Below are 17,984 nucleotides of genomic sequence, written 5' to 3' on the forward strand. Positions count from 1 at the left end.
CATGAAGAGTAAGTAAGAGAAAACACCAATTAAATATAATGGTGTTAAATATAACAAAATAGCTGATTAGGAGAGGATTTTCAAAAACTAGCACAGCAGACAATGACATTTTTATTAATGGACATTCAACCCACAGATTAACAGCCAATAGTACCTGGCAATGGCCACTTTCAGAAGACAGAATACTGGGCTAGGTGGACCTTTGGTCTGACCCAGTATGGCCATTATATATAACTTTGTAAAGTTTCTTTTTTCTAGAATCAGCAGTGTGTGAAAAACAATTTTTATTAATAGGCACCCATTGCTGAGGGGAATGTGGGAGGCCTGACTGCAACTATCCTTTGCCAGGTATCACCTCAGGTAACCTCTGAGGCCACAACTCTTGGGAGACAGGATGCAATGCAGGGAGAGGACAGGAAGAGGAGAGGCTTGGGGACAGACATGCCTCTCTCCTGGGCTGGATTGCAAATATACTCTGGCCTATAGCTAGTCCACAAGACATGAGTTTGAGACCGCACAGCAATAGATCGAAGTAGAAGGAAGTACCTACCACAAAAGAAAAAAGTCTCAGTATTCAAGTGAGTTCAAATTAAGGCACACCCTTTTAGACCGGGGTAGGGAATGTCAGGTCTTTTCCTTCTCAGTCAGAGACTTCTCACTTTTGTGCAGCCCCAACTAATTTTTCTATAGGTCAGCAGCCGCCTACCCAAAAAAGGTTCCCCACCTCTGTTTTAGACACAACAGTCTGCATCTTGACAGAGTTAAACTACAGGACCCTTGCGGGGTCATTTAGTCATAGAATCATGATTCTATGATCCCTAATGAGCAATGTTTTTCCTCTGGTATTTATTATGGCATGTGTGGAGACTTCACCCCAAGAGAACTAGGCATGGTAAATTAAGTCACGTTAAAATGTGACAATTTGATCTGTTGTTTTTATTGCTACTTTCATGCAACTCTTTAGGTTTCCAAAGGAGTCACATTAAACCCTTTGCCAGGTGCTGTGCTTGGTACTTCTCATGGCCAGCCATGTCACATGTCCTTGGAGCCTGCTTTCTAGATGGAAAAGGAGTCAGACTGAGCTGGTTTAAAATCTCCTAGTTGTTAATGATTATTTGGCAGAACTATCTACCGTTTTTCAGCCAAATTATAGAGTCGTTATTTTTCAAAAAGTTAAAGATTCTATTAAAAATTTACAACGTTTTCTGCAGTATGTGACCTGCTCTAGATCTGATAAGCTGACTGGCAACTGAAGTTTGAATGCTCTCCTGAGCCAATGCAAAAAACAAAAAACAAAAAGAGGTTTATAGGCTCTTGTGCAAAAGAGTTTTTTTTCTGACAAATGGCCCTGCCTACAAAGGGCTTATTTGCTAAAACCTCTTCTGCAAATAGGATTGGAAGAGGATATGCAAACGAACACACCATTTGCATATCTGTGCTGAAAAAAACCACGCAGTGTAGACTTAGCCTAAGTGGCAGGAGCAAGTGAGCGGGAGCAGTAGATGTAGGATTGTCTTGTGTCCCTCTCTTGCACCAGTCTCATTAGAAGCTCTCTCAGAATAAGGATAAAGATGATCCACCGTCCCAAGTAGCACCTGAAATTTTCTTGTTTTTTCACTGAGCCAGCCTCTCCCCCACAATTGTTGTCTGAGACCCTCCAGTAGATATGAAATACCCCATCTACTTATTTTACTCACCAAATAGGCCTAATTTTCAAACACAGCAATTTCAGTCCACTGATTCTATGCTTTTGTTTGTCACTCATGATCTTACCACTCTCCTGGAGTCATATCAGTAGACTTCTTCGGACTAACTCAATCCCGTCCTCCAACATATTACTAGTTATTATAACACTATTATAACTTTCACTTATTTTAATAGCTGATCTCATAATTAGGATAAATTCAAAAAGCCCAATTATTGCAATAGACCTACTTCACAAATCTACATGTTTATGTGTTAGTATTTAATTCACTGTGTTCTGAGTCATTTATAAATAATTTTTATTAAAAGCATTCCGTTATAATGGCTTTGCAATATTAAGTATGCTGCATAGTATTTTATTAATACAAAATACAAGATTTAAAGTAACCAATTTATGTGGCTGATGTATACAATGACAGAACTAATATTCCTGAGTAAAACATTGTGATACCACAAAACAAAATACACCTCAGATGGGCATATATACACATGCAGAAACTGTGGGAACCTTTTAAACAAGCTGAAACACCCTGAGCTTGCAGAAAGTCTTTTTAATATTTCTAGCTCTCATTTGACCAGCAAGGTTAAAATTAAGTTGACAGCTTGAGTAAGTCACTTTCATTGTACCAGGTAGTCCAAATACAAATACAATTTTAATTTGATAGGTAACTTATTAGCATGCTTTCTGTAACACGTTTTCCTCGATGAAGCTATTCGTTTATGGTAGACATGATGCCCATTCCCATCAGTTAATAAAAGCTGACAAACACTTCATAAAATGTGGAAGTAGTGCTACTACAGTTTGAGTTAAGAAAATTTATACAAGTTAAATGATTTAATCTCAGCTAGCCAACATGACGACTAGCAATCCCAAAATTTCAATACATTTAGTACATAGGAGATTTGAGTTGAAGCATATGTAAGTTTTAAAATGCTTGTTTTTGGTGGTAGAGTAGTTAGTCTAAGTTATCAAACAGTTTGGTCCATTCTGGGCAAAAAGCCAAGATAGCCGTGGATCCAACATGAAGAGCTGGGGCAAAGTTGTCAAGAAAAAAGCTCTGCCCCTTTAAGAAACCACAGTTAAACATTTTGCAGCTTTTTGGCCACAGCAGGCTCCTGCTGCCTGCCACCATCTTCATTTCTGCAGCTTTCGTGGCTATGCTGGACAGCTCCCCTGCCCAGGAGCAGAGGGCTGTTTCAGGGAGCGTGGGGGTGGCTTTCAAGCCACGGGGGGGGGGATGGGGAGAGGACTTTGCGAGACGCACCGGAGGGGGGCAGGGGGAGGAGCCGCATGTGGCTCGTGAGCCTTGGGTTGGCCACCTCAGTTTGGGTGATTAAATGTTGTCGTTTTAAAATTTGTTAATCTTAAACCAAAATGAATAAATAGTTTTACACTCCAATTATTGCATGACTAGATGCCTTTACATGTATTAGTTTTCCCCTCTTGTTGAGAAAGGAAAGGGGAATCTGGCAAACAGGCACTCTTCCATGTAATACACAAAAATAATTTAACAGCAGATAGGAGGAGAAATGGTAAATACAGTGCAATTCCTCAAATCTTGTATCAGAGAAGCAAACAGAATAAATTGCACTTGTACTTTCCATAACTTACTGTCTCTAGTAAACATCTTTAAATGTACATATTTGTTTCTTTGCCAATTCAGACACTCATATTTTAATGGATCAATGATTTTTCTAGACATAGGGCATTATTTTTCCAGTTGCAGCATAGTTAGTATCAGAGCTAGCAGAATCATGATGGGAGAGTCACACTAGCAAAGGGGAACTTCTAGTAGCACCCATTCATTCGAGAGACTATCTAGTTTATTCCAAGGAAACTAAAGTGTCTAACAGTGGTACTAGGATCAAAGGCATGCAAAAGTGAGGTTTGCACCACCTCTGAAGGCACCCTCCCATACTTACATGTAGTTTCTTTGCTATTACAAATAATCTGGCCTCAAAGTTTTTAATGGAGATAAAGAAACATCTTGTGCTATTGCGTTACTCTAAGATAAAATATGGCATACCAGAAGTTTATAAACAGTGAATCAGGCTCAGTCTAGACTGATAGATTCCAAATACCTTAATTTGATCAGTTCTTTAATTCAGCCTAATAGCTTCTGAGCATTGCAGCATATGCACCCTTCTCCCCTACAAATTCCAACAATAACAGGGTTAGAGTCAGATGGAACAGGCATGTGAATCAGACTCTTAATGTTAATACACATTACGTTTTTTCAGCAGGTATTTACAAGGTATTTAACGTTAGCACACATGTAGTGAACCAAGTTAGTTACCTCCTTGCAAAGGCAGACTTCTTGACTCCTAGAAATTAAAAAAAGGAAAAAAAAAGATTTTAGTGTGTACAAACAAAAGCAAAAACAGCATTACATATTGTCAGAACTATTAATTCTCAGATGTGCTAGCTTTAGAGTTAGAGAGACAAAGAAGGTACATTACATTCTTCGTCACTGTATTCATGTAAAGGCTTGCTGGCCTGTGTCAACTAGCAGCCCAGATCCTGGACAAGCCACTTAAAAATCTATTCCAAAGTAGGGATGTTAAAATTCCATTACATTCCTAATCGAGTAGTCCTTTATAATGAATGCAGAGCAGCAACGTAGGGAGGGAGGGAAGCAACTACTTAATAGTACTAATTGATAAGCTTCTGCTAGTTGACTAACCGCTTACATCCCTATTCCACAGTACATTTCTTTACTATGCTCAGGCCAAAGCACCACAAAGACATGCACAAATATACCCAACATCTTTATGCCACTAGCACCAACACAGAAGTGACATATTCCAACCTTGGCTCATTCCCAAAAGTTGAAAAAGCACAATTCAGGAATTAAAGGGTAAATAAGGACTTAGTTTATAGCATGTAAAAAACTGCATATGTTGCACAAGAACTAATTTACAGACCAAGTATATTAAGATTTTAGAGTTCTATTTCTTGCATCTTATACATTAAATTTAATGTTGATAAAAGTGATGCACAATGGAAAAAATAATCCCAACTACAGGCAGTCCCCGAGTTACGCAGATCCGACTTACGTCGGATCCGCAGTTACAAACAGGGATTTTCTCGCCCCGGAGGACTGGAGCGGCAGGACGCCTGGTCCTGCCGCCCGCCTCCTCTGGGGCGAGAAAAGCTGCTCCCCGTCTCCCTGGTCTGCTGGGGGAGCTGATCTGGAAGCGCCGCGGGTCCAGCCCCGGGTCCTCCGTGGCTTTGATCAGCGTCTCCCTGGTCTGCAGACCAGGGAGACGCTGAGCAAAGCCGTGGAGGATCGGGCCGGCCCGGGTCCTCCACCGCTTTGCTCCGCGTCTCCCTAGTCTGCTTGGGGGGGGGGGGGGGGGGGACACGACGCAACTAGTGCCCCCCCCCAGCAGACCAGGGAGACGTGGAGCAAAGCCCGGGGCCTGTGGTAGAGCAGGTGGGGCGCTGCCGGTTGGTCCCGCCGCTCCTTGGCGCTACTGGACCAACCCGGCAGCACCCCAGCTGCTCTGCCCCAGGAGTCCTGATTCAGCCGCTGCTGATCAGTTTCAGCAGTGGCTGAATCAGGACGCCTGGGGCAGAGCAGCTGGAGTGCTGCTGGGTTGGTCCAGTAGCGCCGAGGAGCGGCCGCGCTACTGGACCAACCCAGCAGCACCGGAGCTGCTCTGCCCCAGGCGTCCCCAAGTTAGCCGCTGCTGAAATTGACCAGCGGCTGACTACAGGAAGCCCGAGGCAGAGTTGCTCTGCCCCGGGCTTCCTGGAATCAGCTGCTGATCAGTTTCAGCAGCAGCTGACTTGGGGACACCTGGGGTTCTTAAGTTGAATCTGTATGTAAGTCAGAATTGGTGTCCAGATTCAGCTGCTGTTGAAACTGATCAGTTTCAGCAGCAGCTGAATCTGGATGCCAGTTCCGACTTACATACAGATTCAACTTAAGAACAAACCTACAGTCCCTATCTTGTACGTAACCCGGGGACTGCCTGTATACATACAATATGATGGGGACTAATTTAGCTATAACTACTCAAGACAGATCTTGGAGTCATTATGGATAGTTCTCTGAAAACATCTACTCAATGTGCAGCAGCAGTCAAAAAAGGAAACAGTGTTAGGAATCATTAAAAGGGGCAGAGAATAAGACAGAACATCTTATAGTCTCTATAAGAAACTATGGTACTCCCACATCTTGAATACTATGTACAAATGTGGTCACCTCATCTCCAAAATAAATATATTGGCATTGGAAAAGGTTCAGAAAAGGGCAACAAAAATGATTAAGGGTTTGGAACAGGTCCCATATGAAGAGAAATTAAAAAGGACTGGGACTTTTCATCTTAGAAAAAAAGGAGACTCGGGGGGGGGGGGGCGGGGAAGATATGAAAGAGGTCTATAAAATCATGACTGGTGTAGAAAAAGTGAATAAGAAAAAGTTATTTACTTATTCCCAAAACATCAGAACTAGGGGTCATCAAATGAAATTAATAGGTAGTGCTTTAAAACAAACAAAAGGAAGTTTTTCTTCCAAAGGCTGACTGTGCACTGTGTGAACTCCTTGCCAGAAGAGGTTGTCAAGACCAGGTCTTTCACAGGGTTCAAGGAAGAATTAGATACATTTGTGGAGGATAGGTCCATCAATATTTATTAGCCAGGACAGGCAGGAATGGTGTTTCCCTTAGCCTTTGTCAGAGGCTGGGAATGGGTGACAGGAGACTTGACGATTCCCTGGTCCGTTCACTCCTTTTGGGTCATCTGGCATAGTCCACTGTTGGACAGGACACTGGGCTAGATGGACCATTGGTCTGACTCAGTATGGCTGTTCTTATCTGTATTAGAGAACAATTGGTTTGCCAAATGAAAGAATTAATGTAATTCAGACAAAAGGTTTATGGATGCACACAGATATTTAAAAATGTGTTACCTTAGGTGATCTATCCCAGCAGAGACACAAGCATTACAACACCCATAAACTGAGTGAACAGCAACAGAGGGGTGAGAAATGACCACACAGGCCATAAGGCAATGTTGAAACTGGAAATAAAAAACAAATTTAATTTTTTTTAAGTAGTTCTAATGTCATATACTATCTTCTACACATATTTGGCATACTGCACCAGAAATAACAGTAAGGACTCAACATCCCAATCTCAAAATATAAAATTTGAATACAGAATTGTAAACAGTATGGATAAAAATAGATTTAGTTAATAAAATCAAAACAATTTTTGATCAATACTACATTTCTCATTAAAAACAAGAGTTACAATTTAATCTCATCACAAATATGCTACATGTATGCTTATAATCTCAAAAATGAATTAATGGTGCTAGCCTGTCCAGCCTAACACCTCTTGCTTTTTGAAAGTTCTGGGCCTTCATTTTGTTTCTCAGAAGACTAAAAAGTAACATGTGTGAATACAGACAAGCTAGATAGTATTATTTTCTATGTTTATGCTTGGCCAAGGTCCATCACCACACAGCAGAGGAGTTAGTTAAGACAGTTTTAAAAACAGAGACAATATATAGGAAAGAAAGGAGGCAGCATAAAGGAGCAGCGGAGTGGACTGAAAACAAAAAAGGGAAGGCATTCAGCATACACACAGTGCTTCCTGTAGTCCCCATTACTTGGGTCACAGAAAAAGAGGCATGGCCCCAGTAAGAAGGACCCTACCTTGGAATATTTTGAAACAATGTGCTCCCCGGGGTAAAAAAGGAAACTTCAAGTGTAAGCAGTAAAAGAGAATGATGCAGAGCCTCGCTGCACGAATAAAGCAACTTAAATAATTGATTTTGCAATGCATCATTCTTCAAGACTCTCTCTGCCTTTTAATACAAGTATAACTTGACAAGTAAATTTCCAGGCTGTTTGCTATGTTAGACATGGCTAGAAAAAAAAAAAGTTTGGCTTAGCTAATTCTTATGGCTTATTTAATTAGTTTAAAAGCTTCAGAGGAGTAGCTGAGTCTGTAACTAGAAAAAAAACAACTAAATAGTCTAGTAGCATCTTAAAGACTAACAAAACATGTAGATGGTATCATGAATTTTCATGGGTACAACCCACTTTCTCTGAAAAGTGGGTTGTACCCACGAAAGCTCATGATACCATCAGTTAAATTGTTAAGTAGGCTTAGAATCTATTACTTAAGTATACAATACAGAAAGCCACAGTAAGAGGAATTTAAAGTTGCCACTGAGTATCATTTTCTTATTTTATACTACATGCTCCTTATTTTGGGGCAGCATGGCCACAGATCATGAAAGAGCCATAAATGCCAATCCCTATTTTACTTGAGCATGACTCAGCTTTTCCAAGGGAACCCCATTTTACACTTGTTTTCTCAAAAAACAGAAGTGCGAGCAAGTCCAGTGGGACTTAATTTTGGAGTAAGTGCACTCTAAGCATGCTGTCTTTGCTTTCTTGGGTAACTTGATTTACATCAATGATTTTTTTTGTGATTACATGGCTACCCCCAGGAAGTTTGATTTAAATCAATCCACCCTGATTGTAATTAGGGTGGTCAATTAATCATGGTTAATAATATTAATTGCAATTTGTTCAACTGAAACAACAGAATGCCATTTACAGGTTGAACCTCCCTAGTCCAGCACTCTGGGGAGCAGACTTGTCCCAAACCAGGGGATTTACCAGCCCAGGAAAGGTCAATATTAGCCTCTCTAATGCCAACTCCTTTCAACCAGCGGCAGCAGAGTGAGGACATGGGAAGAAGCGGGTGGAGGGCAGTGCACATGTTCGGGGGAAAGGTAGAGGTGGTTGCATTCCCATGGGGTTCTACAGCTGCTCTGCTTTTTCCCTTCTTCAACCAAAAGTCCCCTCCAATCTCTACTCATCCCCCTTCCTCCCAGGACTTGAATACCTCCAGGAGCTCTTGATGGACAGGGGAAGAATTACAGAGAGTGGGGCCCTCAATTTTTCCACATGAAGGCTGGAGCACTCCGAGCGCCTGCAGTTACTGGACCAATATAGAGCTTCAACTTGTATTTAAATATTTTCAAATATACTGATTTCAATTGCAGAATACACAAAGTATGCAGTGTTCATTATTTTTATTACCATTTTTACAGTGCAAATATTTGTAATTTCAGTTCAATCTATCATGAAAGTTTTATTTTTGAATGCAGTTCATTTTGTACATAATTCTATATTTGTAGATGTATCTTGACAAACTTTTGTGGCTGAAAACAACTATGTCCAAATAAATCTGTTAGTCTTTAAGTGCCACAGGACTCCTTATTGCTTTTACAGAAACAGATCAACATGACTACCCCGAGACTTATCTACAATTGTAAGTTGCACTTTCAGGACAGAGAGATTGTACTAGTTAGTATTTTTCTGTTTACTTAATACAAGTAATTCTATTTATCATTTACAGTGCCAATATTTGCAATCAAAAGAAAGTAAGCACTGTACACTGTTGTAATCGAAATCAATATTTAAAATTTTAAGTTCAATACTTAACAGAAGTGATTAAAATTGCATTTAATCACAATTTTAATCAAATTTGAGTTAATCAATCAACAGCCCTAATTGTAATAAATTCTCCCCTTCCTGTACAATCAAATAATTTCGTTATGGCATGAAAAATAATGCTATAAAAGTGGCATCATGTTATTATACATCTGTGTCAAATCCTTGATAGAAACCTCCCAATATAAAGATAATTAATTATTGTCCTATTCAACAAATATTGAAGCCATGGAAAAAAAAGCATTTGCATAAAGAAATTTTAATTTAAGGCTTTTTGCTATCTGTGTTTATGAAGGAAATAAGATGAGCAATTTGATTTTTGGATAGTGGTCAGTGGGCAGGGCTGGCAGTTATAAAAAATGTTTACATCTTCTAGCTAAGCAGCCCTGATCATGAATTAACTGACAAGAGAACTCTAAGACAGTCTTGTACAAACTGAGCATAAAATTTTAACTGAAGCAGAAAGTTCAACAATTCTAAGCCAAGTATGACCATTTATTGACTTCCATCCCTGTGTTCTAAAGTTTTGCAGTAAATTTGTTATAAGATCACCTACTGGCACTGTCTGAAAACGTATTCAGTAGTGAACATTCAAAATGAGCTTCATCTTTTTTAAACTGAACTAGAAAGCAAAGAATACACATACTTAGTTTTTTGCAACTTTTTCGCTGCCTCCATACACTGAATAGTTAGCACTTTATAAAGCAAAGTGTCTGGCTGCAACATTTCAGTGCAAGCCAAGTTAAAACCCCATTGAAAATAAGCTTTCCAAAAAAAGCCACATAAAGAGTATAGAAAAATTTCAGCACATTTTAACAGCATTCTTGCAAGTATGAAAATAAAGCTTGCTCTATCTCTATTGGCCACTGGTTTGGCTATAAAGCAAATTGAGGTACTTGGGAAAATTTTTTCCCTCTTTTTTTTTTTTTTTTTTTTTTTAAAATACAGAGTACAGGCAGTCCCCGGGTTACATGGATCCGACTTACCCCGTTTGCAAGTAGAGATCCAATGTGAGGCAACCCCGCACTAGCTGCTTCCCCCCAGCAGATCAGGGAGACGCGAAGCTAGCACCCCCCTCAGCAGACCAGGGAGACGCGGAGCGGCTTTTCTCAGCAGACACCTCAGCTTGAGAATAAAGGACTGAGGGAAGTGAAGTGTGGGAGAATAAAACTGAGCTCTGGAGAAATGTTTGGCTAGAGTTTCCCCTACAATATGTACCAGTTCCGACTTACATACAAATTCAACTTAAGAACAAACCTACAGTCCCTATCTTGTACGTAACCCGGGGACTGCCTGTATTTAGTTCTCTTAGTTCTCTCCCCAACTACAGATGTAAGTGACTAGTCTCTTTGCACCCCCTCCTCTTCCCTGCTTGCAGCCTCTTGTAAGAGAGAGGCAGCGGGGGAGGGGAGCAGGATCCGGTGCTGGGGGGAGCCAACTTATAGCTGGTTTCCCCAAGCATTGTCTCGATTGGGAGAAACGGTAGGGGTGCAGAAGGAAACTGGCAGTGCTTCCGCTTTTGAAATATAGCAAGAGCAGGCCTTTTGCTACATTTCAAAAGCAGAAGTGTTGTGGGGCACCTGGGGCGAGCTGGGGACTCACATAGTGCCCTGCGCTCCTGGCAGCATTTTGCTTCTGAAATGAACAAGAGCCCTCCCGGGGCTTTTGTACATTTCAAAAGCAGGGAGCCTGGGGCCAGCAAGGGACTGCTTGAGTCCCCACTGGCCATGCTCCCCACAGCGCTTCTGCCTTTGAAATGTAACGAGAGCCAGAAGGGCTCTTCCTACACTTCAAAGGTGGAGGCGCCCTTATTGACTAATCGAATAGCAGATGCAAATTACATCAATTATTCAATCAGTTGATTAACCTAAATTTAACATCCTTAGTCCTATCTTGTCATATGCACTTCATCTTCTCAGCTTTATTTTTAACAAACATCTTTAAATTTAACAAAAATAGACAAGCCCTTCACTATTTTTCTAACATCTGGAAAAAATTAAAGACCCAGTATACTTAGAAGTGAACTTAATATACAATGTGAACAATTACTGATCTCAGTTCCAGTCTACAATCAAAGCTTTCCAACAGTTATGAATTCACTTTTTCAATACAAGTGAAATGCAACCAAAATAATGCAAGTATGTCTATTTTATACACACACACACACACACACACACACACACACACACACACACACACACACAAATAAATAAAATGCAAATATAATGTCAACAGTGGTTGATTTTTTTTACCTGGACCTGGCATGTGTTTACTCAACAATGCATTCTGTATTTTTTTTTTATATAAGAGATTTTGTTTTAAAAGTTTTAAGAAACAAGGCCAGGTCTACCACCTTTAATTTTTTTTTTTTTTTTTAAAGTAAACTACATACCATCCATAAAAGGTCATCTGATTTACAGGAGAGACTATCCATGGAACAAGATACTACTGAAAAGGAAGAAGTGTGGCAGAATCTGGCCAATGGTCTCCATGGTTGTTAAAAATTGAAATAAGGATTGTATGCTAAATAGAACTAATTCAGGATGTGAGTAATATTACTGGACAGAAGTAACCATTTTATCAGTGTCCACCAGCAGCGTTAAGTTTGAGAGCCTGTTGGCATTACCATTGGTAATCAGTTTACACACACACACACACACACACACACACACACACGTACACGTCTTTTGCATAGCTACAGAATTTAACTTACCAAACCGCTGCTGCAATAAAAGTGGCAGTTGTGATCGGTATCAATACTGGATACTGGGCATCATAATCCTCAATTCCACAGTACCACTCTAAATATATTATGCAGTAAAAAGCAATAGCTAAGCTTGCAACCAACAAACAACTGCCAAGAAAAAAGCACCAACTGCAAAGAAATAAAACATCAATTAGATACAACCACATTTCAGTTAGCATACTATTATCCACCACTAAAAAACAGTAGTTCCTTATTTCAGTGTTGTAGTAAAAGCTGATGTTACTAAGAGTACATTTCTGTCAAAACATGGTTTTGTTTCATATAGGCATATTATCTGTCAAAGAAATAACGTAAGTATATATTATGATACTTTTCTTACAAAAAGAAAACTTTCCCCATGATAATTCACAAAATTCAGTTACTTGCAATAAATCTCAATAATTGGGAGTGTAAATGACTTTGCTATGTAAACAAATTATTCCAGTATATTTATCAATCGAGCTTTGTCAGATTGATTCCAAAATAGTTAAGCTCATGCCAGGTGTACACACCAGAAAAGATTTAGCCATCTAGCTATATGGACCAATCCAACACATACCAGCAAAAAGTACTGCTTTTGCTGGTATAGCTAAGTTAAATTGCCAGAATGAAAAACTATACTGCCAGAAGCATTTTTATGCCAGTATAAAACAAAATACCACCATACCAAACCCCTCATTGATACTATTATCAATTTAGTTTAGACCTACTCACTTTCCCAAGTCAGATAATAACTACTATATTTGTATTTTATATGACTGTTTATTGTATAGGTGTTATAAAGTAAATTTCTGAGCTTTTCAATCGAACATTGTCAAACAGAAGCCTTCCTAAATTAAAGCTTAGTTTAAGTTTAGTTCTGCTGTACTAAAACACTTAGAAAAAAAATTGTTACACAGTATTACCTTTTCAATTGCTGAACTCTAGTAATTTCTCAGATCATTCTCAGACAAAGTTAAGTGTTCTACAGATTCCATCTCCAAAAAAATGACACACTGGTCCAGCAACATGCTCCTGGACCAGAGAGCGCAGGAGGGCTAGCTGGGGTCAGAAGCAGGAAGGGTGACAGCCTCGCGACAGCCCCTTACAAGCAAGGCTGGGGCCACACAACAACCCAGCCAGCTGGAGAGCCAGCAGTAGCTGGGTAAAGGCAGCCTGGCTAGGCTAGCATGAGGGCTGGGGGCAGGAGGGGCCACGGTACCTGCTGAGGTGGTACTAGCCGGCAGCAGGCAAGGGCATGGAGGCTGGTGGCAGGGGACCTCACCTGGTCTGGCAAGTTCTCTCCTTTAGGTCCTAATTGGTCCCAAAGGTACTGGACCAAGAAGGTTCAAGCTATAATAATCTTTTTCACATCTACAAACTCATTATAGGATTCTAATAGAGTCAAATAGTTTAATATACTAAAACTGTACCGAAACACTTTTCAAAATCCAGGGATAAGTGGATAATCAACGGTATAGGTCTTAGAAAGAAAGTTAAACTATGGACTAATATAGGTCATGATTTCTTATCTCTAGAAAAAAATAATTTAAATTATTTTCTGGTGAAATATGTCCAGATAGAGTTCAAATATGCTCAACTTAACAAATGAATCCCATTTAGATTACCACAGTAAAATGTACTAAGCCACACCACACAGCAAAGCAACTGTCTTCATTCAAGAGATCACTGGCTCTCAAATACCGTAGCAAAGCTCTTGTGCACAATAGACAAGGTGACGCATAGGACCTTATTTTACTCTCTCAAAATCACTGGGAACTGAGAACAGCTCAGCACAGAATTGGACTTTTGGCCACATCTGGGAACATATTTTCAAAAATGGTCATCATGCACCAACCCAACTGAAACAATGCAGAAATGTTAACTTTCTACTATATTTAGGAAAAAAGTTATTGACTGATCCTAAACAATTGTTAAATTTAAAGAAAAATACACACACACACACACACACACACACACACACACACACACACACACACACACACGAAAACAAGTTGCTCTTAAGTTCTGTTATCTTTTTATAGTACCATAATGGTACTTTGCTGCTCTACAAACTTCTGTCATATATATTTTAAATCGGTTAATATGAGGAAGTAATAATAAAAGTGAGGATTACCCAAAATCCCTCAGGGACTGCATTTCTTTAAAACTAATTTAATAAGAAACTAGGATCTTTATTTAAAGTATGTTTGCATGTGAGATATATTAGTAAAGAAGGTAAGCCAAAGCCACCCAATGATTATCTGGGTGCCTGAAACATAAAACTGTTTGTAGAATAACCTTTGGCACAAGATTATACCACCGTAAAAAGCTTTTTTTTTTTTTTTTTTTTTAAAACAAAAACAGACTGCCACCTTCTCCTTTCCATGACAGCAATGTTTATAAACCCAGAAAACATCAGCTATATTCAAAACTGATAACCTAGTAAGACAGACAGACAGGAAACTTTATTCACAAGTTAATTATGACCATCTGCTATATGTGCAATATATGGATTTTACAGATAAATATTATGTGGACTGGTTAAGAATTTTAGATTTCTTTCAGTATCTCAAAATTAATCAACAGGATTAGTTCACGACTTGTGTTAACCCAAGTTCAAACCAACTCAAGTCTTTAGAGTTCTGCACATATCCATTTTATAACTGTGGAAGCATTATCTGATGCTTCCGGATACCATGTTTGTGAATCAGATGCAAATACAATTTTATATTCACGCAGAGCTCTGCAAATCTTTATTCCAATTCAACAGTGCAGATGGTACTTCTATTGATAAGAGTGTAGTCTCAGACACCACTCCTTGCAAATATGTACTTTGATTTCAGTGGGTCTAGCCATAGTAGCAATGGATTATTCATAGTAGTAAAAATTTAAGCATATGCAAGTATTTACAAGACTGAGGGATTATAAAAGTTACTTTAAAACACCCAATCTTCAATTTGATCCATAGGTTTTGAGATAGTTTCAATTTAACCCTCCGCAATATACTAGACTGTAAAGTAATTCTATAGAACAAATATTTATTTTCATGGTTATTACCTTTTATTCTTTTAAGATATAGATTCCAATCAGGTTTTATGCCCACATTTTTATATTCCAATTCCCATTCCCTCACACTCAAGGATGCAGCAAACTATCCTTAATTAGAGGTGTTCACTTCTTTCAATCTCAATCCATTTTCCAAAAACAAGCAGAAGAGTTTCTACAGAGCCATAAGACAGACATGACGTGACGTGACCTGACCTTCCCAAAATATAGCCAACATACTACCCAATAAAGAACCAAAACACAGGTCAAGTTCTAAATTCTGTTACCATGCATTACAGCAAAATAGCGTACTATGATTACATTGCTGTGTCTTGCATTATTGTGCAAAAAGAACCTTTTAAGGTGTATGGAAACAATTTTTCATTAACCACAAAGGTGAAATCTACAGTAATTATGCAACATTTAAATAGACCATATTTTGCGTATGATGTTGAAGACATACACAGTTTTTTAATGAAGATCCCTTACCTATCTGTCTGAATGGTCTCTTTAACAGTTTTAAAAAATTCAACGTAGTATGTCACAGCAATTGATGACAAAATCCAGAATGCAGAGTGAACATTAAGTCTGGGAAGAGGCTTCTCTTTTTTCTCCTCATTTGTAGATTCTTCTGTAAATAAAGCCATGATTACTGTGTTATAAACACCACTAAATGGAGTATCATTTTATTAAAATAAAACAGTACACTTAATCTTTCCGGAAAAATACAATGAGAGCATATGCTCTCATTGTATGGGTTTTGTTTTTGTTTTTTTTCCAAATCAAAAGGCACCTTGCTTAGTTTGTTTTTCGAAAAGGTTCTACACATTTCTTGAAATAATTTTAAAAAAATTTATAGTGAATACATTTAATCTCCAAAGAAGAATGAATTATAAGAATTAACAGCTGTTTACATTGCTGAAAAGGTTATTTAACCACTTAAGAATTCTCTATTACAATGAAAAAATATATTTGTTTGATATGAAAAACACATATGGAAAGGTAAGACCAACATTCCTCATACTAATTTTTTTGCATCCATGTCATTAACTTGGATGTTTGAAAGCTGAATTTCCCCATAGATCATCCTCCTTCCCATGTCACAGGCCAAGTGTTCAATTTCAGGTGCTACCTTGAATATGCAGAGGATATTACCTGTACTTTTTAAAAGCTATTAGAGGGAAATCTAGACTTTCTTTAAACACAATTTTCATTGTAAAATCTGAGTGCTTTTCAAATTTTCTAACAGACAGAATCAGTGTGAGGGCAAAGGAGCATGCTATTTTGAAGGCAAAGGTTTATGTTCTTATGTGTAGTGCTGCAGACCTTCTCTTCACACAAAATAGATTTACTGTTAGAATAAAGTAAACTAAATTAAATTGATGGGAATACCAGTGGAAATACCTGCATATTTGAACGTGCCACATTTTATTTATAACTGCCTCTGTACCTTAGTACTAAATATTCAGTAACACCCTCGCCATACTAATATTTGTTATTTCACTTTGTATTTTTTATGATTTTCATGATCATTTGCATGGTACATTTTACCACTGTGGAACCTTCCTTTGTCTCAACCACCTTTGGTCAACAGTTCCCAAGCCTTTATGACCAGATTCTTGTATTCCTCAGATCCTTTCCAAGCAAGAGTGAGACCTTTTCCTACCCTCCCCTTGTTTTACTAGTCTCCTTCACACCACTCTCCCTCCTCCCATTACAAATGTTAAATGCTTCAGAATTAGTAAATTACAACCTGATATTTGACACACCTAAAATTTAAGGAGAACTTTAAGTACTGATAAGCTCCCATTAGCTGATGGGGAGAGGGAAGCAGAGAATATCCTGACAGACAGGTCATGAACTTTTCTGGGTAAAACCCACTTCATCCATTTTACCCACAAAAGCTTATGACCAAATATATGAATAAGGCACCAAAGGACTGCTCATTGTTTTTAAAGTTACAGACCAACACAGATAACCCGCTGAGACTAAAAGACTGGGACAACTATTGGAACTCACACAGAGAGATGTCCACATGAAAAAGTGTACTGCGAGGTACCCACAAAGAAGCCCCCTACCGTGGCTATAGTTATAGCAGGGTAAGGTATGCTGCAACCAACTAGCTTATGGGAAGAGTAATAACTACAGTGGCACGAGACACAATTTAGAATGGCCTCAGTGGCTCCAGCAGGAGGTTTACTGGTGTTAGTTATTTCAACCAAAAGCCTCTGACCCGCACGCTTACAGGCTGCTTACACTTTCAAGTGCAGAGCAGATAGACCTGAAGTTGCTGCCCCGGGGTAACGCTCCCGAAACCGGTGCAATCTCCCCGAGCCACCAGCAGCCGCAGCGCGACCGGCTCCCAGCCCCACACCCCAGCCCTGAGGCGCCTTCTCCTGTCCCAGCCTGTCTCCTCTGGCTCCGTCTGCGCGGCACGCCCGCTGCTGCAGGGGAGCCCGGCAGGCGTGAAGCAAGGGCCGTGATCGGTCGGCCCCAGCCTCTTCCCCCACGTACCGGATTCCAGACGGGAGCCTCCCTCTGCCCGAGGACACCGCTGCCCCGGCTCACCTGGCACTAGGGACCCGCCCTCTTCTCCCTTATCGCCCCCGCCCGCGGTCACGCACCGTCCCCGTCTTAAGGCGCGGGGGTGACCAAGCTCTAAAAAGCACCTACCCGCCGGTCCCCCGCCCCCAAGGGGAGGTTGTAGCAGCAGCGCCTGGGGCTCTACCTCCTCCCTCAAGTGGCGTCTCAACCGCAGCAACGGATCGCCACCTCCTACCCCCGCTGCCATCTTGGACTGGTCCGGAAGTGACGCCAACAGGAAGTAGCAACGAGGCGGCCGGGGGAGGAGCTATAAATGGAAGCGTGATGGTGGTTCTGAACAGTCGTCGCCATCGCCCTGAGGGGCTGGTGCTAGCGGGCGCGTCGGCGGTGCCAGTATTCCTGTCCGTTTTCGTGACTTATTTTCCTTGGCTTTTGAATTAAAGGTTAATTTGGGGTGCTTGTTTGTTGTAAGAGCCAAGAGC

General features: G+C 40.0%; 1 protein-coding gene across 3 annotated transcripts; it reads right to left on the bottom strand.

The window, feature by feature from the left end:
• Positions 1-1,986: 1,986 nt before the first annotated feature.
• Positions 1,987-17,771, bottom strand: TMEM128 (transmembrane protein 128). 3 transcript variants are annotated; one of them, XM_006128184.3, is made up of 6 exons: positions 17,632-17,771; positions 15,448-15,589; positions 11,899-12,060; positions 6,621-6,730; positions 4,002-4,029; positions 1,987-3,855 (listed from the first exon to the last, which is right to left on the bottom strand). In XM_006128184.3, exons 1-4 carry the CDS (start codon positions 17,747-17,749, stop codon positions 6,631-6,633), a joined length of 522 nt encoding a protein of 173 aa, XP_006128246.1. In that variant the 5' UTR covers positions 17,750-17,771; the 3' UTR covers positions 1,987-3,855; positions 4,002-4,029; positions 6,621-6,630. The 3 variants fall into 3 exon arrangements, with proteins under 3 accessions (XP_006128246.1, XP_006128247.1, XP_006128245.1); XM_006128185.3 differs by having other exon boundaries at positions 1,987-4,029; positions 15,448-15,586; XM_006128183.3 differs by having other exon boundaries at positions 1,987-4,029.
• Positions 17,772-17,984: the final 213 nt, after the last annotated feature.

This window comes from Pelodiscus sinensis, chromosome 5, assembly GCF_049634645.1.
Source record: "Pelodiscus sinensis isolate JC-2024 chromosome 5, ASM4963464v1, whole genome shotgun sequence".
Lineage (NCBI taxonomy): Eukaryota > Metazoa > Chordata > Testudines > Trionychidae > Pelodiscus > Pelodiscus sinensis.